This window comes from Neopsephotus bourkii, unplaced genomic scaffold, assembly GCF_033783945.1.
Source record: "Neopsephotus bourkii isolate Nb327-2 ecotype Australia unplaced genomic scaffold, CSIRO-AGI_Nbou_v1 NB_694, whole genome shotgun sequence".
In the NCBI taxonomy this organism is placed as follows: Eukaryota; Metazoa; Chordata; class Aves; order Psittaciformes; family Psittacidae; genus Neopsephotus; species Neopsephotus bourkii.
In genome coordinates this window covers 140,918-164,692 of record NW_026901193.1, presented here as the reverse complement: position 1 = coordinate 164,692, position 23,775 = coordinate 140,918, and the positions used below count along the sequence as shown (strand labels likewise).

General features: G+C 66.0%; 3 protein-coding genes across 3 annotated transcripts; all 3 read left to right on the top strand.

Moving 5' to 3' along the window:
- The first annotated feature begins 115 nt into the window (after positions 1–115).
- On the top strand, positions 116–4,007 carry MRI1 (methylthioribose-1-phosphate isomerase 1). The gene is made up of 6 exons (XM_061353794.1): positions 116–248; positions 525–808; positions 1,552–1,724; positions 2,336–2,512; positions 3,211–3,435; positions 3,859–4,007. The coding sequence occupies exons 1-6, from the start codon at positions 117–119 to the stop codon at positions 3,993–3,995; spliced, it is 1,128 nt and encodes a 375-aa protein (XP_061209778.1). The 5' UTR covers position 116; the 3' UTR covers positions 3,996–4,007.
- Positions 4,008–12,135: 8,128 nt separating this feature from the next.
- NANOS3 (nanos C2HC-type zinc finger 3) lies at positions 12,136–13,221 on the top strand. Its single transcript, XM_061353765.1, is given in 4 exon segments — positions 12,136–12,274; positions 12,324–12,400; positions 12,402–12,544; positions 12,759–13,221. Coding segments are annotated over 4 exon segments (777 nt in total). The 5' UTR covers positions 12,136–12,165; the 3' UTR covers positions 13,207–13,221.
- Positions 13,222–16,008: 2,787 nt separating this feature from the next.
- On the top strand, positions 16,009–23,730 carry CC2D1A (coiled-coil and C2 domain containing 1A). The gene is made up of 20 exons (XM_061353764.1): positions 16,009–16,032; positions 16,674–16,922; positions 17,059–17,187; positions 17,336–17,581; positions 17,678–17,750; positions 17,831–17,905; positions 18,846–18,964; positions 19,293–19,365; positions 19,459–19,603; positions 19,660–20,002; positions 20,493–20,615; positions 20,759–20,817; positions 20,957–21,073; positions 21,147–21,220; positions 21,323–21,381; positions 21,449–21,500; positions 21,771–21,870; positions 22,203–22,293; positions 22,394–22,960; positions 23,467–23,730. The coding sequence occupies exons 2-20, from the start codon at positions 16,713–16,715 to the stop codon at positions 23,728–23,730; spliced, it is 2,919 nt and encodes a 972-aa protein (XP_061209748.1). The 5' UTR covers positions 16,009–16,032; positions 16,674–16,712.
- Positions 23,731–23,775: the final 45 nt, after the last annotated feature.

Below are 23,775 nucleotides of genomic sequence, written 5' to 3'. Positions count from 1 at the left end.
TGTCACTGCGCGGTGCCGCCATGGGGGGGGGGGTCACTACGGGGGACTTCCGGCCATGCGGGGGGGGGGAAGCCCGAGCTCCGCCCCCGTCCCGGTCCCCGCCCCCTGCCCCCGCCATGGCGCTGGAGTCCATCCGGTACCGGCGCGGGTCCCTCTCCGTGCTCAACCAGCGGCTGCTGCCGGAGCGGCTCCGCTATGAGCGGGTGGACGGAGCCGAGCGGGCCTGGGAGGCCATCAACGGCATGGAGGTGACCGGGGGGGGACGGGGCCATTGAGACCCTATGGGGGGGCACTGGGCCATAGAGCTCCTATGGGGGGAGGCACGGGGCCATAGAGCTCCTATGGGGGGGGACATCGGACCCCAGAAACCCTATGGGGAAGGGGGGGCACGGGGCCACAGAGCCCCTATGGGGAGGGGGGCACTGGGCCATAGAGCCCCTATGGGGGAGGACATGGGACCCCAGAGCCCCTATGGGGAGGGGGGGGTGCACGGAGGGGTCCTGGTGACGGTGCCGATGCCGCAGGTGCGGGGAGCGCCCGCGATCGCGCTGGTTGCGTGCTTGAGCCTGGCGCTGGAGCTGGCGGCCGGGGCCGGGGCCGATGCCGGGGATGGGACCGGTGGCGGTGGCGATGGCGAGGCCGGGGCCGGGGTGGCGGCGCTGGAGGCCTTCGTGGAGCAGCGGCTCCGGTTCCTGCTCTCGGCGCGGCCAACGGCCGTGAACCTGAGCCGCGAGGCCGAGCGGCTGCGGGAGCGGCTGCGGGGATGGAGCCGGAGCCCCGGGATCACGGCCCCGGAGCTGCGGGAGCGGTGAGGGCGGGGGGGGGGTGCTGGGGGTGTATTGGGATCAATGGGAGAGTATTGGGGTGCTAGGGGTGTATTGGGATCCATGGGAGAGTATTGGGGTGCTAGGGGTGTATTGGGATCCATGGGAGAGTATTGGGGTGCTAGGGGTGTATTGGGATCCATGGGAGAGTATTGGGGTGCTAGGGGTGTATTGGGATCCATGGGAGAGTATTGGGGTGCTAGGGGTGTATTGGGATCCATGGGAGGGTATTGGGGTGCTAGGGGTGTATTGGGATCAATGGGAGAGTATTGGGGTGCTAGGGGTGTATTGGGATCCATGGGAGAGTATTGGGGTGCTAGGGGTGTATTGGGATCCATGGGAGAGTATTGGGGTGCTAGGAGTGTATTGGGATCCATGGGAGGGTGTTGGGGTGCTAGGGGTGTATTGGGATCCATGGGAGGGTGTTGGGGTGCTAGGGGTGTATTGGGATCCATGGGAGGGTGTTGGGGTGCTAGGGGTGTATTGGGATCCATGGGAGGGTGTTGGGGTGCTAGGGGTGTATTGGGATCCATGGGAGAGTGTTGGGGTGCTAGGGGTGTATTGGGATCCATGGGAGGGTGTTGGGGTGCTAGGGGTGTATTGGGATCCATGGGAGGGTGTTGGGGTGCTAGGGGTGTATTGGGATCCCTGGGAGGGTATTGGGGTGCAGGGGGGTTATTGGGATGCGGGGGGCCGTGTGTTCAGCACCAGGTTCGTTCCCCCCCAGCATCATTGAGCACATCGAGGGGCTCCTGGCCAAGGACCGGGAGGACAACGAGAGCATCGGGACTCACGGGGCCCGGCACATCCTGAGCCGTGTCCCCGCCGGCGCCGCCGTCACCGTCCTCACCCACTGCAACACCGGGAGCCTCGCCACGGCCGGCTACGGCACCGCGCTAGGTAGGGTCCTGACCCCCAGCGCCCCAAATACCCCCTCAGCACCCCAAATACCCCCTCGTGCCCCAAATACCCCCCAGTGCCCCAAATACCCCCCAGTGCCCCAAATACCCCCCTAGCACCCCAAATACCCCCCCAGCGCCCCAAATACCCCCCTAGCACCCCAAATACCCCCCCAGCACCCCAAATACCCCCCCAGCGCCCCAAATACCCCCCCCAGCGCCCCAAATACCCCCCTAGCACCCCAAATACCCCCTCGTGCCCCAAATACCCCCCAGTGCCCCAAATACCCCCCAGCGCCCCAAATACCCCCCAGTGCCCCAAATACCCCCTCAGCACCCCAAATACCCCCCTAGCACCCCAAATACCCCCTCGTGCCCCAAATACCCCCCTAGCACCCCAAATACCCCCCAGCGCCCCAAATACCCCCCCAGCACCCCAAATACCCCCTAGACCCCCAAACCCCCAGCACCCCAAATACCCCCCCAGCACCCCAAATACCCCCTAGCACCCCCAATACCCCCCAGCGCCCCAAATACCCCCCTAGCACCCCAAATACCCCCCCACCCCCAATACCCCCCATGCTGACCGCAGCTCCCCGTTGCCCCCCTCAGGCATCGTGCGGGCGCTGCACGCGCAGGCCCGGCTGCGGAGGGTGCTGTGCACCGAGACCCGGCCCTACAACCAGGGCAGCCGCCTGACGGCCTTCGAGCTGCTCCATGACCGCATCCCCGTGACCCTCATCGCCGACAGCGCCGCCGCCGCCGCCATGAGGGAGCACGGGGTCGATGGTGAGAGCGGGGGGGGACTGGGGTGGGGATGGGATGGGGATGGGATGGGAGGGGGATCACAACAGGATGGGGATGGAGATGGGATTGGGATTGCAGTGGGACTGGAATGGAATGGGGATAGGGATGGAGCTGGGATGGGGATGGAGCCGGGATGGGGATGGAGTGGGGATGGAATGGGGATAGGGATGGAGCTGGGATGGGGATGGGATGGGGATAGGGATGGAGCTGGGATGGAGCTGGGATGAGGATGGAGCTGGAATGGGGATAGGGATGGAGCTGGGATGGGGATGGGATGGGGATAGGGATGGAGCTGGGATGGAGCTGGGATGAGGATGGAGCTGGAATGGGGATAGGGATGGAGCTGGGATGGGGATGGAGCCGGGATGGGGATGGAATGGGGATAGGGATGGAGCTGGGATGGGGATGGGATGGGGATAGGGATGGAGCTGGGATGGAGCTGGGATGAGGATGGAGCTAGAATGGGGATAGGGATGGAGCTGGGATGGGGATGGGATGGGGATAGGGATGGTTGTGGGATGGGGATGGAGTTGGGATGAGGATGGAGCTGAAATAGGGATGGAATGGGGATAGGGATGTTTCTGGGATAGCGATGGTGCCAGGATGGGGATGGAGCCGGGATGGGGATGGCAAGGGGACGGGGCCCCACGCTCTGACCGTGCCGTGTCCCCTGCCCGCAGCCGTGGTGGTGGGAGCCGACCGCGTGGCCGCCAACGGGGACACGGCCAACAAGATCGGGACGTTCCAGCTGGCAGTGGCCGCGCGGCACCACCGGGTCCCCTTCTACGTGGCGGCACCGAGCTCGAGCTGCGACCCTGCCCTGGCGAGCGGGGACCAGATCCCCATCGAGGAGAGGCCAGGCCAGGAGCTCACCCACCTGCAGGGGCTCTGCCTGGCACCCCCCGGTGCGTGCCCCATAGGGTGCTCATGGGCCGGGGGGGGCTGTATGGGGCAAGGGGTCCCATCCATGGCAAGGGGAACCCATGCATGACAAGGGGAACCCCTACAGGTCAGGGGATGCTGTATGTGTTTGGACGGGGTCCTATGCGGGATGTAGAGGTCCCATGTGGGGCAGAGGGCTCCCAAATGGGTTTGGAGGGGTCCCAAATGGAGTGAGGATTCTATAGGGGGTGGGGTCCTGTATGAGACAGGGGCATCCCCATTGCCTCCTGGGGGCTTTATATGGGGCAGGTGGGTTCCTATGTAAGGTAGAGGGTCCCATGTGGGGCAGAGGGTCCCATATAGGGCATGGGGGTCCCATACAGGGCACAGGGGGGGGTCCACGTGGGTCAGGGGACCCCCATGACGCTGTTTCCCGCCATCTCTAGGTATCGACGTGTGGAACCCCGCGTTTGACGTCACGCCGCATGACCTCATCACGGGCGGTATCGTCACCGAGTGGGGGGTGGTGCCCCCGGGGGACCTGGGCCGGGCGCTGGCGGACCGCGCCGCTGGGGGGCAGTAAAGCGCCTCGATGGATCCCGTCCTGCTTTGCGCCGTGCCTCTTTACATCCCGGCGTGCTTTGCGCGGGCGGGAACCCGGAAGTGGAGGCAGCATGGCGCAGGGCAGGCCCAAGGCCGCGGCCAAGCGGCCCCGGCGGGCGACGGCGGCGGCGGGAAGCGGGAACCGGGGCCCGCGGAAGGGAGGTGAGGCCGGAGTGGGGGGAGGGGGGAGTTGGAGCCTTTGGGGGGGGAGGGGCAGGGCCGACCCCACCGACCCTCCCCCTCCCGTCCAGGCCGCGCCATCGCGCCCAAGAAGCTCCGCGTGATCCAGCAGCAGAAGCTGAAGAAGGTGAATGGGGGAGGGGGGGAGGGACTGACGGGGTGGGGGGGGCGGGGCCGTGGCGCCCCTCCTCATGCCTGACCTCTGACCCCCTCTCCCCTTCCCCCCCGCAGCGGCTCGAGGTCGGGATCCGCGCGCGCATCGAGCGGGACGCGCGGCAGCGCGCGGGCGCCGCCCCTCCCCCACCGCAGCGCCCCGCCCCTGCCAAGGGCAAGGCCAAAAAGGGGCGGGGCTGAGCCCCTCCCCCCCGTGCGCTGTTCGTTGTCTTAATAAAGGCATTTTGTGGGGGAACCCCTCCTCCGAGGCCGGTGACGTCACGCTTACGTCAGGAGGGCCCCCGGGTTGGGTTTGGGGGCTCCCAGCACCGCCCCTCCCAGCTCCGTTCATGCTGCGCCCGCGGGACTTTATGAATGGGTGGGAAAAGAGAGGCCACGCCCCCTGAGCGCTGTTTGGCTGCTGCCGCCGCCGCTTGTCCCGCGCCCGGCCCCCGGGTGATTCACTCCCCATGGGGGGGGGGGGCGGCGAGTAAGGGTCTTAAATGGGCCGCGTCTCGTTGTGTTATGGGGGGTCGGGACACGTGGGCAAACACCCCTCCCCCCGTCAGTGTGGGGCGGGGCCTGTTGGGGCGGTGCCGAAGCCCCTCCTCCAGCGATGACGTCAGGGAAATTCCCTGAAATCCGGGTTATTTTGGGAAACAAACAGGGAAAAACGGAAAAAGGATTTTTATTGAGGGGGGGAGGGCGTTACCCCCCCACCACGTGACCCCCATTCACCCCCCCCCCCATTGCTATTGCTTCCACCCAGGTTGGCTTTTGGGGGGATTTCCCCCTCTTTTGGGGCCCTCCCAATGGTGGGTTTGGGGCAGGGCCTTGGGCAGGCTCCACCATGGAGGGGGGGGCTTGGGGATCCCAGTGGGTGTTTTGGGGTTCTTGGGGAGGAATTTGGGTCCTGGAGGGGGGAGTTAGGGTCTCCAAAGGGGATTTTGGGGTCCCCAAAGGGGATATTGGCATCCTGGAGGGGGTTTTGGGGTCCTGGAGGGGTTTTGGGGGTCACCAAATGGGATTTCGGGGTCTCCAAAGCAGATTTTGGGGTCCTGGAGGGTTTTTTGGCGTCCCCAAAGCAGATTTTGTGGTGCTGGGGGGGTTGGGGTCCCCAGCAGCTGCCGGCGCTCAGCCCAGACTCCTGTTCCTGCTGAACTGAGCCAGTTTAACCAAAGCAACTGCAAATCAGCTCAGTAGGCACAGGAGGCAGCGCCCGGGGAGGGGATCCCGGTGTCCTGGAGCAGATCCCGGTGTCCGGTGAGTGCCGGGGAGCGGAACTTAGCCACTGTGAACACGACCCGATGCCAACGCTGTTCACATGTGGGCTAAGCCCTACCCCACGGCGCCTGTTGCCCGTGTGCATCCCGGCGTTCCCGGTGTATCGCGGCGGCGGTGCTGGCGCCCGTTGGAAATCCCTGGCAATGTGATTTTGGGCAGAAACGGTAAAAAATCGCATCGCCAGGAACCCCGGTGAGCGGCAGCTGGGGGGGGGGGGGCGTCATGGGGGGATACTGGGACCCCCCCCTCCAGTGTCAGCGATGGGGCAGGTCCATGGGCACAGGGGCTGCGGGTGCAGGGGTGGACACACAGGGACAGACACGGACACACATGGACACGTATGGACATGGACACACATGGACACATATGAATGTGGATCCACATGGACACGTATGGACATGGACACACATGGACATGGACACACACGGCCACAGCCATGGGCACCGCCCCGGTGCGGGCGCGCGAGGCTGAGTCATGGCACGGGCACGTGCCAGCACCGGCCGGTGCCATCGGCGCCGCCACGTGAGAGCCGGGACGAGCCCGGGCACGGCTGGGAGGGCTGAGCCGTGGCGTCAGGACCCCCCAGTGCGTGTGGCTGTGGGGCAGCCATGGGGCAGCCGTGGGGCAGCCATGGGGCAGACACTGGTGTGCCCGGGCAGAGAGGGGCTGTGGCGTCAAGGCTCTGGAGATGCTGGTGCCAGGACCCCCGTGTCCCCATGGATGTGGCCATAGGGCACCATGGGGTTGGGTACCCCCAGCCAGGCAAGGGATGTGGGTGTCGAGGCTCTGCTGGTGTCCTCCCTGTGTCCCTATAGATGCGGCTGTGGGGCTGCCATAGGGCACCCATAGGGTACAGTGGAGCACCATGGGGCACCCACAGGGTACAATGGGTACCATGCGGCAGCCATAGGGTGCCATGGGGCATCGCGGGGCAGCCATCGCCGCCGCCGTCGGTGGGCGAGCTCCTGGAAGCAGCGTGTAATGGGGCCGGGGCCGTCGGGCGCCATGTGGGAGCCGCCGAGGCCCCGCCCCGGCCGTGACATCACCGTAACCACGGCAACGGGGCAACTTCAAAGGGATTCGGGTGGAAAAGGACCAAGAAAATCTGGATCAACAGCGGCGGCGGCGGCATCAACACAGCGGCGCTGCCAACGGGGCGGCGGCGCCGAGCGGGGCCGAACGGAGCCGAACACAGCCGAGAGGAGCCGAACGCGGCCGAGCGGGGCAGGACGGGGTCCCCGGCGCCCCCTTTGGCCTGGGCCCAAGCGGGAGCCGCCGTCGGGGCCGGGGCGTTGCCGGTTGGGCCGCACCAACCGGCTCCTATGGGGCGGAGGCGCCGCCGTGGGGCTGCCCCCCCCGCTCCGTGTGTGGGGCAGCGCGGGGGGACACGAGGCGCCGGCGGGGCCGGTGCCAAGGCGGAGGCGGGGGCCGGGAGGGGCCGCCCCGTCCGCGCCCGTCGGCACACGCAGCGCCGGGGGGAAAGGATGAATCACCGCGGCGGCACCAACGCCCCGGCCGGGACGGGGGGGGGGACGGCACCCGAAACCCCTCCGGAACCGGCCGAAACGGCGCTTCGGGACGCACCGGACGCGAGCCTCAGACGGCTTCGGAGCCGTTCGGGGCCCTCGGTACCGTTCGGCAGCTTCCGGAGCCCCTCGGAGCGGTCCGGCACCGTTCGGCACCCGTTAGGGTGGTTCGGCACCGTTCGGAGCCCCTCGGAGCGGTTCGGCACCCGTTAGAGTAGTTCGGCCCCGTTCGGAGCCCCTCGGAGCAGTTCGGCACCCGTTAGGGTGGTTCGGCCCCGTTCGGCACCCGTCAGGGCGGTTCGGCAGCGTTCAGAGCGCTCGGTACCGCTCGGAGCGGTTCGGCACCCGTCAGGGCGGTTCGGAACCGTTCGGCACCATTCGGAACCCCTCGGCATCGTTCGGAGCTGTTCGGCACCGCTCGGAGGTGTTCGGAGCCGCTCGGTTCGGCCCGGCCAAGCCCCGACCCTCGCCCCGGCCCGGCCCGTACTCACCGGGGCTCCGCCGCGCTCGCAGGCTCCGACTTTCCCTCCACGCAGGGGGATCCCTTTTAAACGCTTCGCTCCGCCCCGGAGGCCGCGGCCGGGAGGGGTGGGGCCTGCGCCCGCCGCCGCCGCTCCGCACCCTTTCGGGGCTGCCCCACAGCGAGGGCGCTGTGTGCCCCATAGCAAGTACAATGTGTACCCCATAGTGATGCCACTGTGTGCCCCATAGTGATGCCACTGTGTGCCCCATAGCGAGCAGCCTGTGTGCCCCATAGCGAGGCACTATGTACCCCATAGTGATGCCACTGCGTGCCCCATAGTGATGGCACTGTGTACCCCATAGTGATACCACTGTGTGCCCCATAGCAAGCAGCCTGTGTGGCCCATAGCAAGTGCAATGTGTGCCCCATGTGGAGGGCACTGTGTACCCCATAGTGATGCCACTGTGTGCCCCATAGCGAGCAGCCTGTGTGCCCCATAGCAAGTGCAATGTGTGCCCCATAGCGAGGGCATTGTGTGTCCCATAGAGAGGGCACTCTTTTCCCCATATTGAGGGCACTATGTACCCCATAGTGATGCCACTGTGTGCCCCATAGCGAGGGCATTGTGTGCCCCATAGAGAGCAGCCTGTGTGCCCCATAGCAAGTGCACTGTGTGCCCCATAGTGATGCCACTATGTGTCCCATAGTGATGCCACTGTGTGCCCCATAGGAAGTGCAATGTGTGCTCCATAGCGAGGGCATTATGTGCCTAATAGAGAGGGCACTGTTTTCCCCATATTGAGGGCATTATGTACCCCATAGTGATGCCACTGTGTGCCCCATAGTGAGGGCAATGTGTACCCCATAGCGAGGACATTGTGTGCCCCATAGCGAGGGGGCACTGTTTTCCCCATATTGATGCCACTATGTGCCCCATAGGGAGCAGCCTGTGTGCCCCATAGTGAGGGCAGTGTGTACCCCACAGCGAGGGCAATGTGTGCTCCATAGAGAGGGCACTAGGTACCCATATAGTGAGTGCATTATATGCCCCATAGCGAGGGCACTGTGTGCCCCATATGGAGAGCAATGTGTGCCCCATATTGAGGGCACTATGTACCCCATAGTGATGCCACTATGTGCCCCATAGCGAGCAGCCTGTGTGCCCCATAGTGAGGGCAATGTGTATTCCATAGAGAGGGCACTAGGTACATAGAGTGAGTGCATTATATGCCCCATAGAAAGGGCACTTTGTGCCCCATATGGAGGGCAATGTGTACCCCATAGTGATGGCGTTATGTACCCCATAGCAAGGGTACTATGTACCCCATACTGAAAGCACTATGTGCCCCATAGTGAGGGCACTATGTACCCCATAGCAAGGGCAGTGTGTGCTCCATAGTGAGGGCACTATGTGCCCCATACTGAGCGCACTATGTGCCCCATAGCAAGGGCTCTATGTACCCCATACTGAGAGCACTGTGTGCCCCATAGCAAGGGCACTATGTGCCCCATACTGAGCGCACTCTGTGCCCCATAGCAAGGGCACTATGTGCCCCATACTGAGAGCACTATGTACCCCATAGCGAGGGAACTATGTACACCATGGCAAGAGCACTATGTACCCCATAGTGAGGGCACTATATGCCCCATACTGAGAGCACCGTGTGCCCCATAGCAAGGGCACTATGTGCCCCATACTGAGAGCACTATGTACCCCATAGCGAGGGCACTATGTACACCATGGCAAGGGCACTATGTACCCCATAGTGAGGGCACTATATGCCCCATACTGAGAGCACTGTGTGCCCCATAGCACACCCCCGTGCCCCATAGCACACCCCCGTGCCCCATAGCACAGCCCCGTGCCCCATAGCGCAGCCCCATAGCACAGCCCCGTGCCCCATAGCACAGCCCCGTGCCCCATAGCGCAGCCCCGTGCCCCATAGCGCAGCCCGCGCCTCAGTTTCCCCTGTCCGTCTCCATGGCGATGCCGCACACACACATTAAACACGGGATCGCATCGGAAGTGGGGGAAACCGCAGCGCGTCACCGCGGGCGCTGCCGCCGGGCCAGGGCCAGGGCCAGGGCCGGCCCCGGCCCCACACATCCCGCCTTGCCCCATAGCACAGCCCCATAGCACAGCCCTGCCCCATAGCACATCACAGCCCCATAGCACAGCCCTGCCCCATAGCACATCACAGCCCCATAGCACAGCCCTGCCCCATAGCACAACTACTGCCCCATAGCACAGCTCCTGCCCCATAGCACAGCTCCTGCCCCATAGCACAGCCGCTGCCCCATAGCACAGCCCCTGCCCCATAGCACAGCCACTGCCCCATAGCGCAGCCTCTGCCCCATAGCACAGCCCAGCCCCATAGCACAGCCCCATAGCACAGCCCTGCCCCATAGCACAGCCCCATAGCACAGCCCTGCCCCATAGCACAGCCCTGCCCCATAGCACAGCCCCATAGCACAGCCCTGCCCCATAGCACATCACAGCCCCATAGCACAGCCCTGCCACATAGCACAGCCCTGCCTCGTAGCACAGCCCTGCCCATAGCACAGCCCTGCCCCATAGCACAGCCCAGCCCCATAGCACAGCCCTGCCCCATAGCACAGCCCCATAGCACAGCTCCATAGCACAGGCCTGTCCCATAGCACAGCCCTGCCCCATAGCACAGCACAGCCCTATAGCACAGCCCATAGAACAGTCCTGCCCCATAGCACAGCCCCATAGCACAGCCCATAGAACAGTCCTGCCCCATAACACAGCCCCATAGCACAGCCCTGCCCCATAACACAGCCCTGCCCCATAGCACATCACAGCCCTATAGCACAGCCCATAGCACACCCCAGCCCCACACATGGGCACGGAACACGCTTGCACATCCATGTGTGCACACACGGGTATGGAACACGCTTGCACATCCATGTGTGCACACACGGGTATGGAACACGCTTGCACATCCATGTGTGCACACCTGCACACGGAACACGCACATCCATGTGTGCACACATGGGTATGGAACACGCTTGCACATCCATGTGTGCACACATGGGTATGGAACACGCTTGCACATCCATGTGTGCACACATGGGTATGGAACACGCTTGCACATCCATGTGTGCACACATGGGTATGGAACACGCTTGCACATCCATGTGTGCACACATGGACACTGAACACGCTTGCACATCCATGTGTGCACACCTGCGCACGGAACACGCTTGCACATCCATGTGTGCACACATGGACACGGAACACGCGTGCACATCCATGTGAGGGCTCCATGCACAGCCGTGTCCTTTCTAGGCAGTGGAGCTGGATGCTGCATTCCACACGTGTGAGTCCACTGCGGGGGCACATGGACACGCGTGGCACCGCATGGACATGTGTGGCACCGCATGGACATGTGTGGCACCGCATGGATACACGTGGCACCACATGGACACACGTGGGTCCGCATGGGCACGCGTGGCACCGCATGGACACACATGGCACCGCATGGACACACGTGGCACCGCATGGACACACGTGGCACCGCATGGACACGCGTGGCACCGCATGGACACGCGTGGCACCACATGGACACGCGTGGCACCGCATGGGAATGCATGGGACCGCATGGGCACGCATGGGACCGCACGGACACGCGTGTAACTGCATGGATACGCATGGCACTGCATGGACACGTGTGGCACTGCATGGACACGCATGTAACTGCATGGTGAGGCATGACATGGCATGACAGAGCATGACCCAGCTGCGAACAGGGATGAGGATGAGCGGTGGGTCAAGGCTGTGGGGCTCAGGGTGTCCCTATGGATCTCACTGTGTCTCAGTGTCTCTATGGGTGTCTATGGGTCACTGTGGGTCTCAGGTTGGCTCTGTGGCTCTCTATGGGTCGCTGTGGGTCCCGCTGTGGGTCTCAGGGTGTCTCTATGGGTCTCTATGGGTCCCGCTGTGCCCGGCCGTGGGTCGCGGCGGGGCCGTTGCCGGGTAACCCCGTGTTTGTGTGGGGCTGACTCAGGCCGTGAGTCACCGGCAGCACCGGGTGGGCCCCTCCCCCCCCTCGGGCTGGGTGTCCCCGGGGGGGTATCCCGAGGGGGGGAGGGGTGCCCCTGGGGGGGGGGGGGAGCCACAGCCCCTCCCCCCCAGCAGCCTCGTGCCCATGAGTCACTGCGGGGCGGCGCCAGACACCGGCACCGCCATCGCCCATGATGTAGCGTGATGTGGCATGACGTAGTATGACATGGCATGACTAGTGTGACATAGCATGACGTAGTATGACACAGCATGACATAGCGTGACACGGCAGGACACGCCATGGCACCACCTGACCGCTGCCTTTGTCACCCTGTTCACAGTTGTGATGGCGTGTCGAGCCGTGTTAAGCCATGTGGCCCCATGTCATGCCGTGCTCTGTGACGTCACGCCCCCCGTGACGTCACGCCGCACGTGTTCCTCACGTTTCCCCTCGGCACCGCACGGGTTAACCGCCAGCCCACACGCTGGCCAATGAGAGCAGGCGGGGTGGTGACCAATGAGAGGGCGTGTCCAGCGCTGCAGACAGCCAATGAGAGCAGGCGGGGTGGTGACCAATGAGGGGGCGTGTCCAGCCTGGCAGACAGCCAATGAGAGCCGGCGGGGCGGTGACCAATGAGGGGGCGTGCCCAACTCTGCAGGCAGCCAGAGCCGGAGGGGCGGTGCTTGGGGCCAATGGGCGGAGCCGCTGCCCTGAGTTGACCCGCGGCCGTTATTCCCCCCCTTTCCCCCCGCCGGGAACGGCTTTACCGGGACCGTTCGACGCCAAAATCCCCCGTTTTCCACCCAAAACCACACTTGTCCCCCACGTCCTTCCCCCCCCCCCCTCCTCCCCGCCGCTTCACCCAATCCCGGCCGGTTTTACCCCGAAGGCACCGGTAGACACCGGGTTCGCGCATCCCGCCGTGCTCCAGGACGTGTGAAAACGTGGCTTTATCCCGTTCAAACGCGGTTTTTCCCGTTCCAACGCGTTTTGTCCATAACAACGGCGTCCGGCGCCGCCGGGGCGGGCGGGGGGAAGGTCCCGTCTGGGGCCAAAGGGTGGGACCCGGCGGTGGGGAAAGGGGCCCCCAGTCCCTGCGGGGCAGACAGAGCGGCTCCGGGGCGGGCGGGCGCTGGGCTCGGCCGCTGCCGGTGGCTCCGGCGAGGGCAGCGCTGGTGCCGGTGCGGGATGGAGCCGGGCTTCGAGCTGTGGCGCGATTACCTGGGGCTGGCGGCCGTGGTGGCCGCGCTGCGGCGCACGGAGGGGGAGGCGGCGGCACCGGGGGGCCAGAACGGCGGCGGTACCGGTGCCGGTGGTGGCGGTGGAGGCTGCACCTTCTGCAGGCAAAACGGGGAAGCGAAGCAGGTTTACAACGGGCACCGGCTGCGGGACGCGGCGGGCCGGGTGCTGTGCCCGGTGCTGCGGAGCTACGTGTGCCCGCAGTGCGGAGCCACCGAGGACCGGGCGCACACGCGGCGCTTCTGCCCGCTCACCCGCCACGGCTACACCTCCGTCTACAGCCGGTCCAGCCGCGGCACCGGGAGCAGCGAGCGCTGACGGGCGGCACCGGGGCGCAGGTAACGGCGGTGACCGGACGGGAGGGGACGGGGGGGGATGATGATGATGCTGCTGGTTTGTTATTCCCACTGCATGGATGAGCCTCGCACCCCGCTGCTCTCTTGCAGGGAGAGGCATCGGGATGGCGCTTCCCACCCACACCCCTGCCCCATTCCTGACTGCGGGAGCCCGGGACGGCGCTGGACGCTGACGGGAAGCAGGACCCGGGGTTGTACCGGCCCCCGGGGGAGTTGCACCGGCTCCCGGAGGGGTTGCACCGGCCCCCGGGGGGGTGGCACCGGCTCCCGGAGGGTGATACCGGCCCCCGGAGGGGTGGCACCGGCTCCCGAGGGGATGATACCGGCCCCCGGGGGGGTGGCACCGGACCCCGGAGGGGTTGCACCGGCTCCCGGAGGGGTTGCACCGGCTCCCGGAGGGGTTGCACCGGCCCCCGGGGGGCTGGCACCGGCTCCCGGAGGGTGATACCGGCCCCCGGGGGGGTGATACCGGCCCCCCAGTTGGTTTCAGTTGTGTTTTGGGTTGTTTTGTTGGGATTTGGACGCGTTTTGGCACACGGTTTATTCTCTGTTCGAGCCCCCGTTGGTAATAAAGGGGCTCCCCTGGGGGCTGACCCCGCTCCTACGTCTCCATCCGCCTCCTCCCGGGGTTCAGCGGCACCGGGCGCCGGCTCCGCCGCGGTTTCTGCCTCCTCAGCGCCTCCAGGCCCCGGTGGGCGCCCATGGCCAAGCGGCTGCGGGGTGGGCGCCGCGTCAGCCCCCGCCCCGGGCCCGAATCCCGCCCCGAATCCCTTGGGAAAAGCCTTACTTGAGGGCCGAGAGCTCCTGGATGAGGCCGCAGACGATGTCGGTCGCGTCGTCCCTATGGGGCAAACGGGGAACGATGGGGGGGGGGTGTCGGCATTCCCACTCTTCCCGGCACCGGGAGCACGGAGCAGCCCCTGGGGCACCCACCTCGGGGCCTCTTCGAGGCGGTGCAGGGCGTCCACGAGCTCCTGTGGGGTGACAGGGAACGGGGCTGCGTTGGAGGGAGCTCCAAGCCCCCGTGTCCAGCCCGCCCCTGGGCACTGCCAGGGATGGGGCACACGAGCCTGGATCCCCCCTGCTCCCAGCACAAAGCCGCGGGATTCCCGCTTTGCCCCTGCCATGGCGTTACCTTGGGCTGCGGCAGCAGCTCCTGGCTGGGCCCTTCCCGGGGCTCCAACTGCGGCTCATCCCGGGGCTTATCCTGATCCTCATCCCGCAGCTCCTCCCGATGCCATTCCTGGGGCTCTCCCTGCAGCTCATCCCGGGGTTCATCCCCCGGTTCCTGCAGCTCCTCCCGATGCCATTCCTGGGGCTCCTCCTGCAGCTCATCCCGGGGTTCATCCCCCGGTTCCTGCAGCTCCTCCCGATGCTCCTCCTGGGGCTCCTCCTGCCGGGGCTCATACCGAGCCTCCTCCCGCAGCTCATCCTGATGCTCATCCCGAGCCTCATCCCGAGCCTCCTCCCGCAGCTCATCCTGATGCTCATCCCGAGGCTCATCCCGGGCCTCCTGCTGCACATCCTGATGCTCATCCCGAGGCTCCTGCAGCTCATCCCGATGCTCATCCCAAGCCCTTTCCCGAGGCTCATCCCGGGGCTCCTGCAGCTCCTCCCGATGCAATTCCTGGGGCTCCTCCTGCAGCTCCTCCCGATGCAATTCCTGCAGCTCCTCCCGTTGCTCATCCCGGCGCTCATCCCGAGGCTCCTGCAGCTCATCCCGATGTCCATCCCGAGCCTCTTCCTGCAGCTCCTCCCGTTGTTCATCCCGGCGCTCATCCCGAGCCTCTTCCTGCAGCTCCTCCCGTTGTTCATCCCGGCGCTCATCCCGAGCCTCTTCCCGAGGCTCCTGCAGCTCATCCCGATGTTCATCCCGAGCCTCTTCCCGGTCCTCCTCCAGCGCTTCCTCCCGGGGCCCAGCACCGGCACCGGATCCTGAGGGAGGTGGCCCCGGCTCCGCGCCGCGGTTCAGCCCCGGGGGACTCCCAGCAGCCGGGACCGGGACCGGAGCCTCCTCTCCCACCGCCTCCGGAGGCCTCTGCTTGGCTCTGGGGCCGCGGCGCTCACCGGCTGCACCTCGGAGGGGAACCGGCCCCGTCAGCGCCGGGACCCGGGGCTCTCGGTGCCCCCCAGACCCGGCTCTAACGCTTGGACCGGGTTTCGGGCCCTAAGGGGGGCATTGGGCCAGGAAGGACGGTGCCGGGGGAGGGGGGGGGTAGCGGTTACCGACACCGGGCCGTGAAGGGAGGCACCGGCTCGGCCCCGTTACCTGCAGCCGGCTCCTTCCTCTTGCCCATCGCTGCCGCTCGCCTGAGGGGGCAGAACACAACGAGCCATAAGCACCGTTAACGGGGCCATGATGGGGCCATCAAGGGGGCTATTAACAGGGCCATTAACGGGGCAGATCACCGCCCAAGCCCGGAGCCGGGGCCCCGCTCAGCCCCACCGCGGCCGGACCATCACAGCCCTGGGGTCTGAGGCGAAACCAAAGGCGTTTGAAACGGTTTTAACCCGTTTTAACCGGTTTTCTCCCGTTTCCTGCCCCCGGGGCAGACGCCATCTTGCCGCCTCACCTCAAACTTTCCCGCCTTTTCACTCCCGAGCCCCTGCGCGTGCGCGGCGCGGGGCACACTGGGAGTTGTAGTATTCCCCCCCCCACCTCCCGTGGGGGAGCCGCCGTCAAGCGAAGCCGCGCTGCCAACGACAGCGGCTTTTGCGACGGCGGCGCACGTAAAGCGCGGAGTGTTGTTGACAGTGGCTGGAGCAGGAAGTGAGCGTGGGTCCGGGGGTCGGGATGGGATCGGGAACGGAGCCGGGATCGGGAATGGGATCGGGATGGAGATGGGATCAGGAACGAGACGGGATCGGGATGGGATCGGGAACGAGACGGGATCGGGATGGGATCAGGAACGGGATCGGGACCGGGATCGGGATCGGGATGGGATCGGGAACAGGATGGGATAGGGACCGGGATCGGGAATGGGATCAGGATGGGATCAGGACCGGGGTTGGTATGGGACCGGGATCAAGACCGGGATCGGGATCGGGATGGGATTGGAATAGCATCGGGAACAAGATCGAAATGGGATCGGGATGGGATCGGGATCGGGATGGGATCAGGATGGGGATGGGACCAAGATCGGGATGGGATCGGGAGCGGGATTAGGATGGGATCGGGAACGGGATCGGGATGGGATCAGGATGGGGATGGGATCGGGAAGGGATTGGGATGGGATCGGGAACAGGATCAGGATGGGGTTGGGAATGGGATCAGGGTGGGGATGGGACCGGGAACGGGATTAGGATGGGATCAGGATGGGACCGGGAATGGGATTAGGATGGGATCAGGATGGGGTCGGGAACGGGATCAGGATGGGGATGGGAATGGGATCAGGATGGGATGAGGATGGGGATGGCACTGGGATCCAGGTGGATCAGCCCTGCCCCTGCTCCAGCAGCTCCTTTGGAATGGAGGCGATCGAGGCCATGGCTGCTCTGTGCATGAAGGACCCGGAGGAGGAGGAGGAGGGGGGGGATGAAGCCGGGCTCATGGTGAGGAATCCTCATCCCAGGAAGGGGTTTTCCCGCTTGGAAGCCGCTAAAGGGGCTCCTGGTGCTCCCCAGGCTGAGCTGCGGGAGGTGCTGGGCAGCGGGGACACAGCGGGGCCTGCAGCCAAGGTAGGGAGGGATGGGGAGGGATAAGGGGGGATGTGGAGCAGCCTGGCTTGGGGTTAGGGCCCAGAAGCAGCCCCCAGCGCCATTCATTCCCCATTGGAATGCATCCGGATGGATCCGTCCCCATCCTGGTCCGCAGGCACCGGTGGCAGTTCCAGAGCTCGGGAACACCGAGGCCCTGCTGCGGGAGCGGGCGGCTCTGTACCGGGAGGCCATTGCCAGCACCGGGCCCGGGCCCCGCCTGCGGCGCTTCCAGAGGGGCCTCAAGGTGAGCCAGAGGGATCCCATTGGAGCGGCCCCATTCCCATTGGGATCATTGCTCCTTCAGTTCCTGGCCCTTTCCTCCCCCTCCCATGAGTTATCCCATGGGATCTGGGGGGCGAGGATGGGACCGAGCCCCTCTGTGCCCGCTGCAGACACTGGAGGCGATGCTGGAATGCGTCAGGAAGGGAAAACCCATCCAGGAGGAGGAGATTCCCCCTCCGGTGGCGCTGGGGAAGGCTCCGGGTCCCCCCCCCGAGGAGGCTTCCAGGCCGGATGCGGCTGCATCGCAACGGATCCAGGAGCTGCGGGGCCGCCAGCACCAGTACAAGGTCCTGGCTCTCCAGGCCAAGCGCCGTGGGGACACGGCCACGGCCACCAAGTGCTACCGGGAGGCAAAGGTACGGCACCGGCACCGGCGCGGCTGGAATTCCACATGGACTGGGCTTCCCATTGGAATGCCGGGGGGGTTTCCTCGCTGTGCTTTGCTCTGGCAGAGGCTCGATGCTCTCCTGGATGCTGCAGCCAAGGGGCAGCCGCTGGAGCCCAGCCTCGTGCCGCTGCCTCCCGGTACATCCCGGTGCTCCCGGTGCTGCCCGCCGGCATTCCCGGTGCTCCTGGGCCTGGATCCACCCCTCCCATCCCCACAGATCCGCTCCCCGAGGAGCCGGAGCCGGAACCCACTGCGGAGCCAGAGGCTGAACCAGCTCCTCCTTCCAGTGCAGGTCAGAGCCCCCACACCCCTGCCCCATAGCGGGTGCTGGGACCCCCCTGCAGCCAGACTGGGAGTACTGGGAATGTCCAGCCTGGAGAAGGGAAGGCTCCGGGGTTAGGATGCTCCAGGCTGGGATGCTCCAGCCCTGCAGTGTCGGAGCTCCCTGCTCTGGTGCAGAATGCCCATAGGGGCTGCATGAGCTTTAACCTCCCTCTCTCCCCCCCATCTCTATTTCCATCCCATCCCCATCCCATCCCCATCCCCATCCCATCCCCATCCCATCCCCATCCCATCCCCATCCCCATCCCATCCCCATCCCATCCCATCCCATCCCATCCCCATCCCCATCCCATCCCATCCCCATCCCATCCCCATCCCCATCCCATCCCCATCCCATCCCCATCCCATCCCCATCCCCATCCCATCCCCATCCCATCCCCATCCCATCCCCATCCCATCCCATCCCATCCCCATCCCCATCCCCATCCCATCCCCATCCCATCCCCATCCCCATCCCATCCCCATCCCCACCCCATCCCCATCCCATCCCCATCCCATCCCATCCCATCCCCATCCCATCCCCATCCCATCCCCATCCCATCCCCATCCCATCCCATCCCATCCCCATCCCCATCCCCATCCCATCCCCATCCCATCCCCATCCCCATCCCATCCCCATCCCCACCCCATCCCCATCCCATCCCCATCCCATCCCCATCCCATCCCATCCCCATCCCATCCCCATCCCATCCCCATCCCATCCCATCCCCATCCCATCCCCATCCCCATCCCATCCCCATCCCCATCCCCATCCCATCCCCATCCCATCCCCATCCCATCCCATCCCCATCCCCATCCCCATCCCATCCCCATCCCCATCCCATCCCCATCCCATCCCCACCCCATCCCATCCCCATCCCCACCCCATCCCATCCCCATCCCCACCCCAGGCTCCGGGGCCGTGCTCCCAGCGCTGCAGCTCCGGATGCGCCGCTATGAGGAAGCGGCGGCGGCGGCCGGGATGCGGGGGGATGCGCGCAAGGCCCGGATGCACGAGCGCATCGTGAAGGTACCGGGGCCTGCTCAGCTCCCGCCTCCCCCTTGGTGAATGAGCAGTTAATGGGGGTTAATTGGAATGGAATTAAACCTTAATTATTCATATTTTAATTTCCATCCCATCCCCCTGCATCCCCATCCCATCCCATCCCATCCCCATCCCGTCCCACTGCATCCCCATCCCCATCCCATCCCCATCCCCATCCCATGCCATCCCCATCCCATCCCCATCCCATCCCCATCCCATCCCCATCCCATCCCCATCCCCATCCCATCCCCATCCCCATCCCCATCCCATCCCCATCCCATCCCCATCCCATCCCATGCTGGACAACCTCCAGCAATACCAAGCTGCCATCCGTGCCCACACCGCCGGGAAAGCCGTGGATCTCTCGGAGCTTCCCGTTCCCCCAGGTACCATTCCCAGTTTCCCCCCATCCATGGGTGCATCCCAGTGAGGAGCTGCATCCATTGGGGCCATTCCCGGGGGGTTCCCCCTGTTTCCAGGGTTCCAGCCCATCCAGGGCACGGATGCGGGCGGGGAGCGGAGCCTGGCGGCGGTGCTGGAGCAGGCGCTGATGCTCGTGGGGCAGGAGGAGGCAGAGGGGGAGGATGGAGCCGAGGAGGCGCCGATCCCAGTGCAGATCCCAGTGCATCCCAGTGCCACCAGCGCCCGTTCCCAGCCCCAGGCTCCCACCGCACCTGCAGCCGGGGATGCAACCGGAGCAGGCGCCAAAGCCGGGAGCAGAGGTACCGGGAGCAGAGGTACCGGGGGCAGAGGTACCGGGAGCAGAGGTACCGGGGGCGGCACCGGGGGGAGCAGGGCTGGGGATGGAGCAAAGGGGGGTCCCCACCGCGCTCCTCTCCTCCCCCCCCAGCCCAGCAGCAGCTTCGGTTCCTGCAGTCCCGGCGGGAGCAGCTCCTGGAGGCTGCGCTGGGCTCCAAGCGCCGCGGGGACCTGGAGGGGGCGAAGCTGCTCCTGCGCCGGGCCAAGGCTCTGGAGCCAGCGCTGGAGGCCTCGCGCCGGGGCCTCCCCGTGGACATCAGCAAGGTCAGGGGGGAGTGAGCCCCTTGAGATCCCATCCCCCCCCATCCCATCCCCATCCCCCCCATCCCCATCCCATCCCATCCCCATCCCATCCCCATCCCCATCCCATCCCCATCCCATCCCCATCCCATCCCCACCCCATCCCCATCCCCACCCCATCCCCATCCCATCCCCATCCCATCCCCATCCCATCCCCATCCCATCCCCATCCCATCCCCATCCCATCCCATCCCATCCCCATCCCCATCCCCATCCCATCCCATCCCCATCCCCATCCCCATCCCCATCCCATCCCCATCCCATCCCCATCCCATCCCATCCCCATCCCATCCCCATCCCATCCCCATCCCCATCCCATCCCATCCCCATCCCCATCCCCATCCCCATCCCATCCCCATCCCATCCCCATCCCATCCCATCCCCATCCCATCCCCATCCCCATCCCATCCCCATCCCATCCCCATCCCCACCCCATCCCCTCCCTCTGCCACAGGTACCGGAGGCTCCAGGATTCCCGGAGCTTTTCCTGCTGGAGCCGCGCTCCGGTGCCAGGATCCCGCCGGAAGCGGCCGCGCAGTTCCTGGAGCTGCTGCGGCTGCTGCGGCGCCAGCACGAGGTGAGGAGGAGGAGGAGGAAGGAAACGAGCGGCTCCCTCCCTGCTTCCCTTCTCCCCCTTCTGCCTCCATTCTCATCCCATTTATTTCCCATTTTATTCCATCCCTTTCCCTCCTTTTCCCATTTCCCCCTTCCTGCCCCCAGATCTGCCTCAGCCACTCCAAGCAATTCGCTCAGCTGGGAAACCTCACCGAGACGACCAAGTGAGTGCATTGGGAACCGGCACTGGAGCCGCACCGGAGCCACACTGGAGCCGCACCGGATCCGGCACCAGATCCGGCACCAGAGCCGCACCGGAGCTGCACCGGAGCCAGGGCTCACCTGGTGCCGCCGTCCCGGCAGGTTCGAGGCGCTGGCCCGGGAATGCCGCCGGAGCCTGGAGCTGCTCCAACGGGCTCACGCTGCCGGCGGCCCGGTGCCGCGGCACCACCGGGAGCAGCGAACCTTCACCACCATCAGGTACCGCGGCCCCGGTGCCCCCCGCGGCTCCGGTGCCACCGCTCAGCGTCCAATGGGATCCCGGCATTCCCAGGAGCTTCCCGGAGCTGAGCCCCAGCGACCTGGAGCTGGCCATAGTGAAGGGGATGAACCTCCCGGCGCCGCAGGGTGAGCCTCGATGGGCAACGGGAATCCCCATGAATTGGGGGTGATCCCAAGGGAAAGGGGTCCCTGCCCCCCCAACTGGAGGAGCCCATTCCATGATCCCAGGTTTGGCTCCCAAGGACCTGGACACGTCGGTGCGGTTCGAGTTCCCGCATCCCAGCGCGGTGAGTGGGGGTCCCGGAGCCGGAGCCGGAGCCCGGGGACCGTCCAGCTCTGATGCTCCCATTGCAGGAGGAGCCCCAGCGGGACAAAACGGCCACTGTGAAGAGCACCGATTGTCCCGGTAACCGGCACCGGGCCCCCCCCGCCCCATAGCGCATCGAGCCCCACATCCCCCCCATTCCCAGCCCCACATCCCCCCCATTCCCAGCCCCACATCCCCCCATTCCCAGCCCCACATCCCCCCCATTCCCAGCCCCACATCCCCCCCATTCCCAGCCCCACATCCCCCCCATTCCCAGCCCCACATCCCCCCATTCCCAGCCCCACATCCCCCCATTCCCAGCCCCACATCCCCCCATTCCCAGCCCCACATCCCCCTGTGCCGGTGCAGAGTTCCGGGAGCGGTTCCGGCTCCGGCTGCTCCGGGGGCACCGGGGGCTGCGCCGGGTCCTGCGCTCCAAAGGCATCAAGTTCGAGGTGACCCACAAGGGGTAAGAGATGGGGACCCCCCCCCCGGACCCCATTTCCCCTCCCCACATCCTCCTGCCTCTTCCCGATCCCCATTCCCGATCCCCATTCTCAATCCCCATTCTTGATCCCCATTCCCGATCCCCATTCCCCATCCCCATTCCCGATCCCTATTCCCAATCCCTATTCCCGATCCCCATTCCCGATCCCCATTCCCCATCCCCATTCCCCATCCCCATTCCCCATCCCCATTCCCAATCCCCATTCTTGATCCCCATTCCCGATCCCCATTCCCGATCCCCATTCCCGATCCCCATTCCCGATCCCCATTCCCGATCCCCATTCCCGATCCCAGGGGCCTCTTCAAGCCTGACCGCGTCTTGGGCTCGGCCTCGCTGCGCTTGGATGCGCTGGAGACCACGTGCGAGGTGCGGGAGGTGCTGGAGGTGAATGCTGGGATCCGAGCTGGGGGGGGGGCACCCAGGGCTTCCCGCCCCATTCCTGCTTCCCACCGGGAATGTTGTGTCCCCCCCCCCCCATTCCCAGCTCCTGGACGGGCGGCGCCGCACCGGTGGGACCCTGGAGGTGCTGGTGCGGCTGCAGGAGCCGCTGGGAGCGCCGGAGCTGCGTCCCCGCACCGAGCCCTGGCTGGTGATCCCCGCACCGGGAAGCGCCGGGAATGGCCGGGAGCAGCCCCGGGAGCAGCACCGGGAGCAGCACCGGGAGCAGCACCGGGAGCAGCACCGGGAACAGCACCGGGAGCAGCCCCGGGAGCAGCACCGGGAGCAGCACCGGGAAGCGCCGGGAATGGCCGGGAGCAGCCCCGGGAGCAGCACCGGGAGCAGCACCGGGAGCAGCACCGGGAGCAGCACCGGGAGCAGCACCGGGAGCAGCACCGGGAGCAGGCAAGTGCAGGATGTGACCGGTCCCTGTGACCCCCGTCCCTTCCCCTCTGACCCCTCCGGCGCCCCCATCCCTGTGCTGGTGCTGGGGGCACTGAGGGCTGGAGGGATGAGACCCCCCCCCAGCACCCATGGGACCCCCCTTGACACCCCCTTCCCGCAGGACGCGCCCAAGGAGCTGCTTTGCAAGAGGAACCTGATGCAGAACGAGGTGGGGGCTCCCGGGGGGGCACTTTGGGGGGTCCCCGCATTCCCCCTCAATTCCCCCACATTTCCCCCATTGTTCCCACATTTCCTCCCATTTCCCCCCCATTATTCCCACATTTCCTCCCATTCCCCCCATTATTCCTGCATTTCCCCCCATTTTTCCCCCCATTTCCCCCCATTATTCCCACATTTCCTCCCATTTTCCCCCCCATTCCCCCCCATTATTCCCATGTTTCCTCCCATTCCCCCCATTATTCCCACATTTCCTCCCATTTCCTCCCCCATTTCCCCCCCTTTCCCCCCTCTTTTCTCTTCCAGCTCCAGAAGCTCCATGGATGAGGCCGCCCCAGCGCTGCGGTGACAATCACAGGGACCGGGGCAGCTCCAGCCCCCCCATAAGCACTTTGCCCCCCCTTGACCCCCCCCCTTCCAAGTGCCTGCCCCGGGGGGCGCGGGGGGGCCCTGGGGCTCCTTCTGCGCCCTCACACGTGACTCTATAAAGGTTTTAAGGCGAAAAACGCGGGTTTTGGTCAATCCACCCCCCCCCAAGCCTGGGCAGCATCTCCCCGTCGCCATGGCAACGGCTCCTCCACCCCGCGGCTGCCTCGTCTCCATGGCAACCGCGCCCAGAGCGGACGGGCGGGAGGCCGAGCCAATCGCTGCGAGCGCGCCGCGGGCCCTGCGTCCCCATTGGTCCGCGCCTTGGGGATTGACGGCAGCGCCGGGCCAACGGGATCGGAGGCGGCAGCCTCGCTGGGCCAGCTTGCCCAATGAGAAGCCCGGGCGGTGTCGTGGCAACCAATGGGGGAGCGGCGGGGG

Coding starts and splice junctions, on each gene's coding strand:
- MRI1 (XM_061353794.1), top strand. CDS start 117: ATGGCGCTGGAGTCCATCCGGTACCGGCGCGGGTCCCTCTCCGTGCTC. Junction 249..524: donor AGGCCATCAACGGCATGGAG/GTGACCGGGGGG, acceptor CCGATGCCGCAG/GTGCGGGGAGCGCCCGCGAT. Junction 1,725..2,335: donor CGGCTACGGCACCGCGCTAG/GTAGGGTCCTGA, acceptor TGCCCCCCTCAG/GCATCGTGCGGGCGCTGCAC.
- CC2D1A (XM_061353764.1), top strand. CDS start 16,713: ATGGAGGCGATCGAGGCCATGGCTGCTCTGTGCATGAAGGACCCGGAG. Junction 18,965..19,292: donor TGCACGAGCGCATCGTGAAG/GTACCGGGGCCT, acceptor GACAACCTCCAG/CAATACCAAGCTGCCATCCG. Junction 20,616..20,758: donor TGCTGCGGCGCCAGCACGAG/GTGAGGAGGAGG, acceptor TCCTGCCCCCAG/ATCTGCCTCAGCCACTCCAA.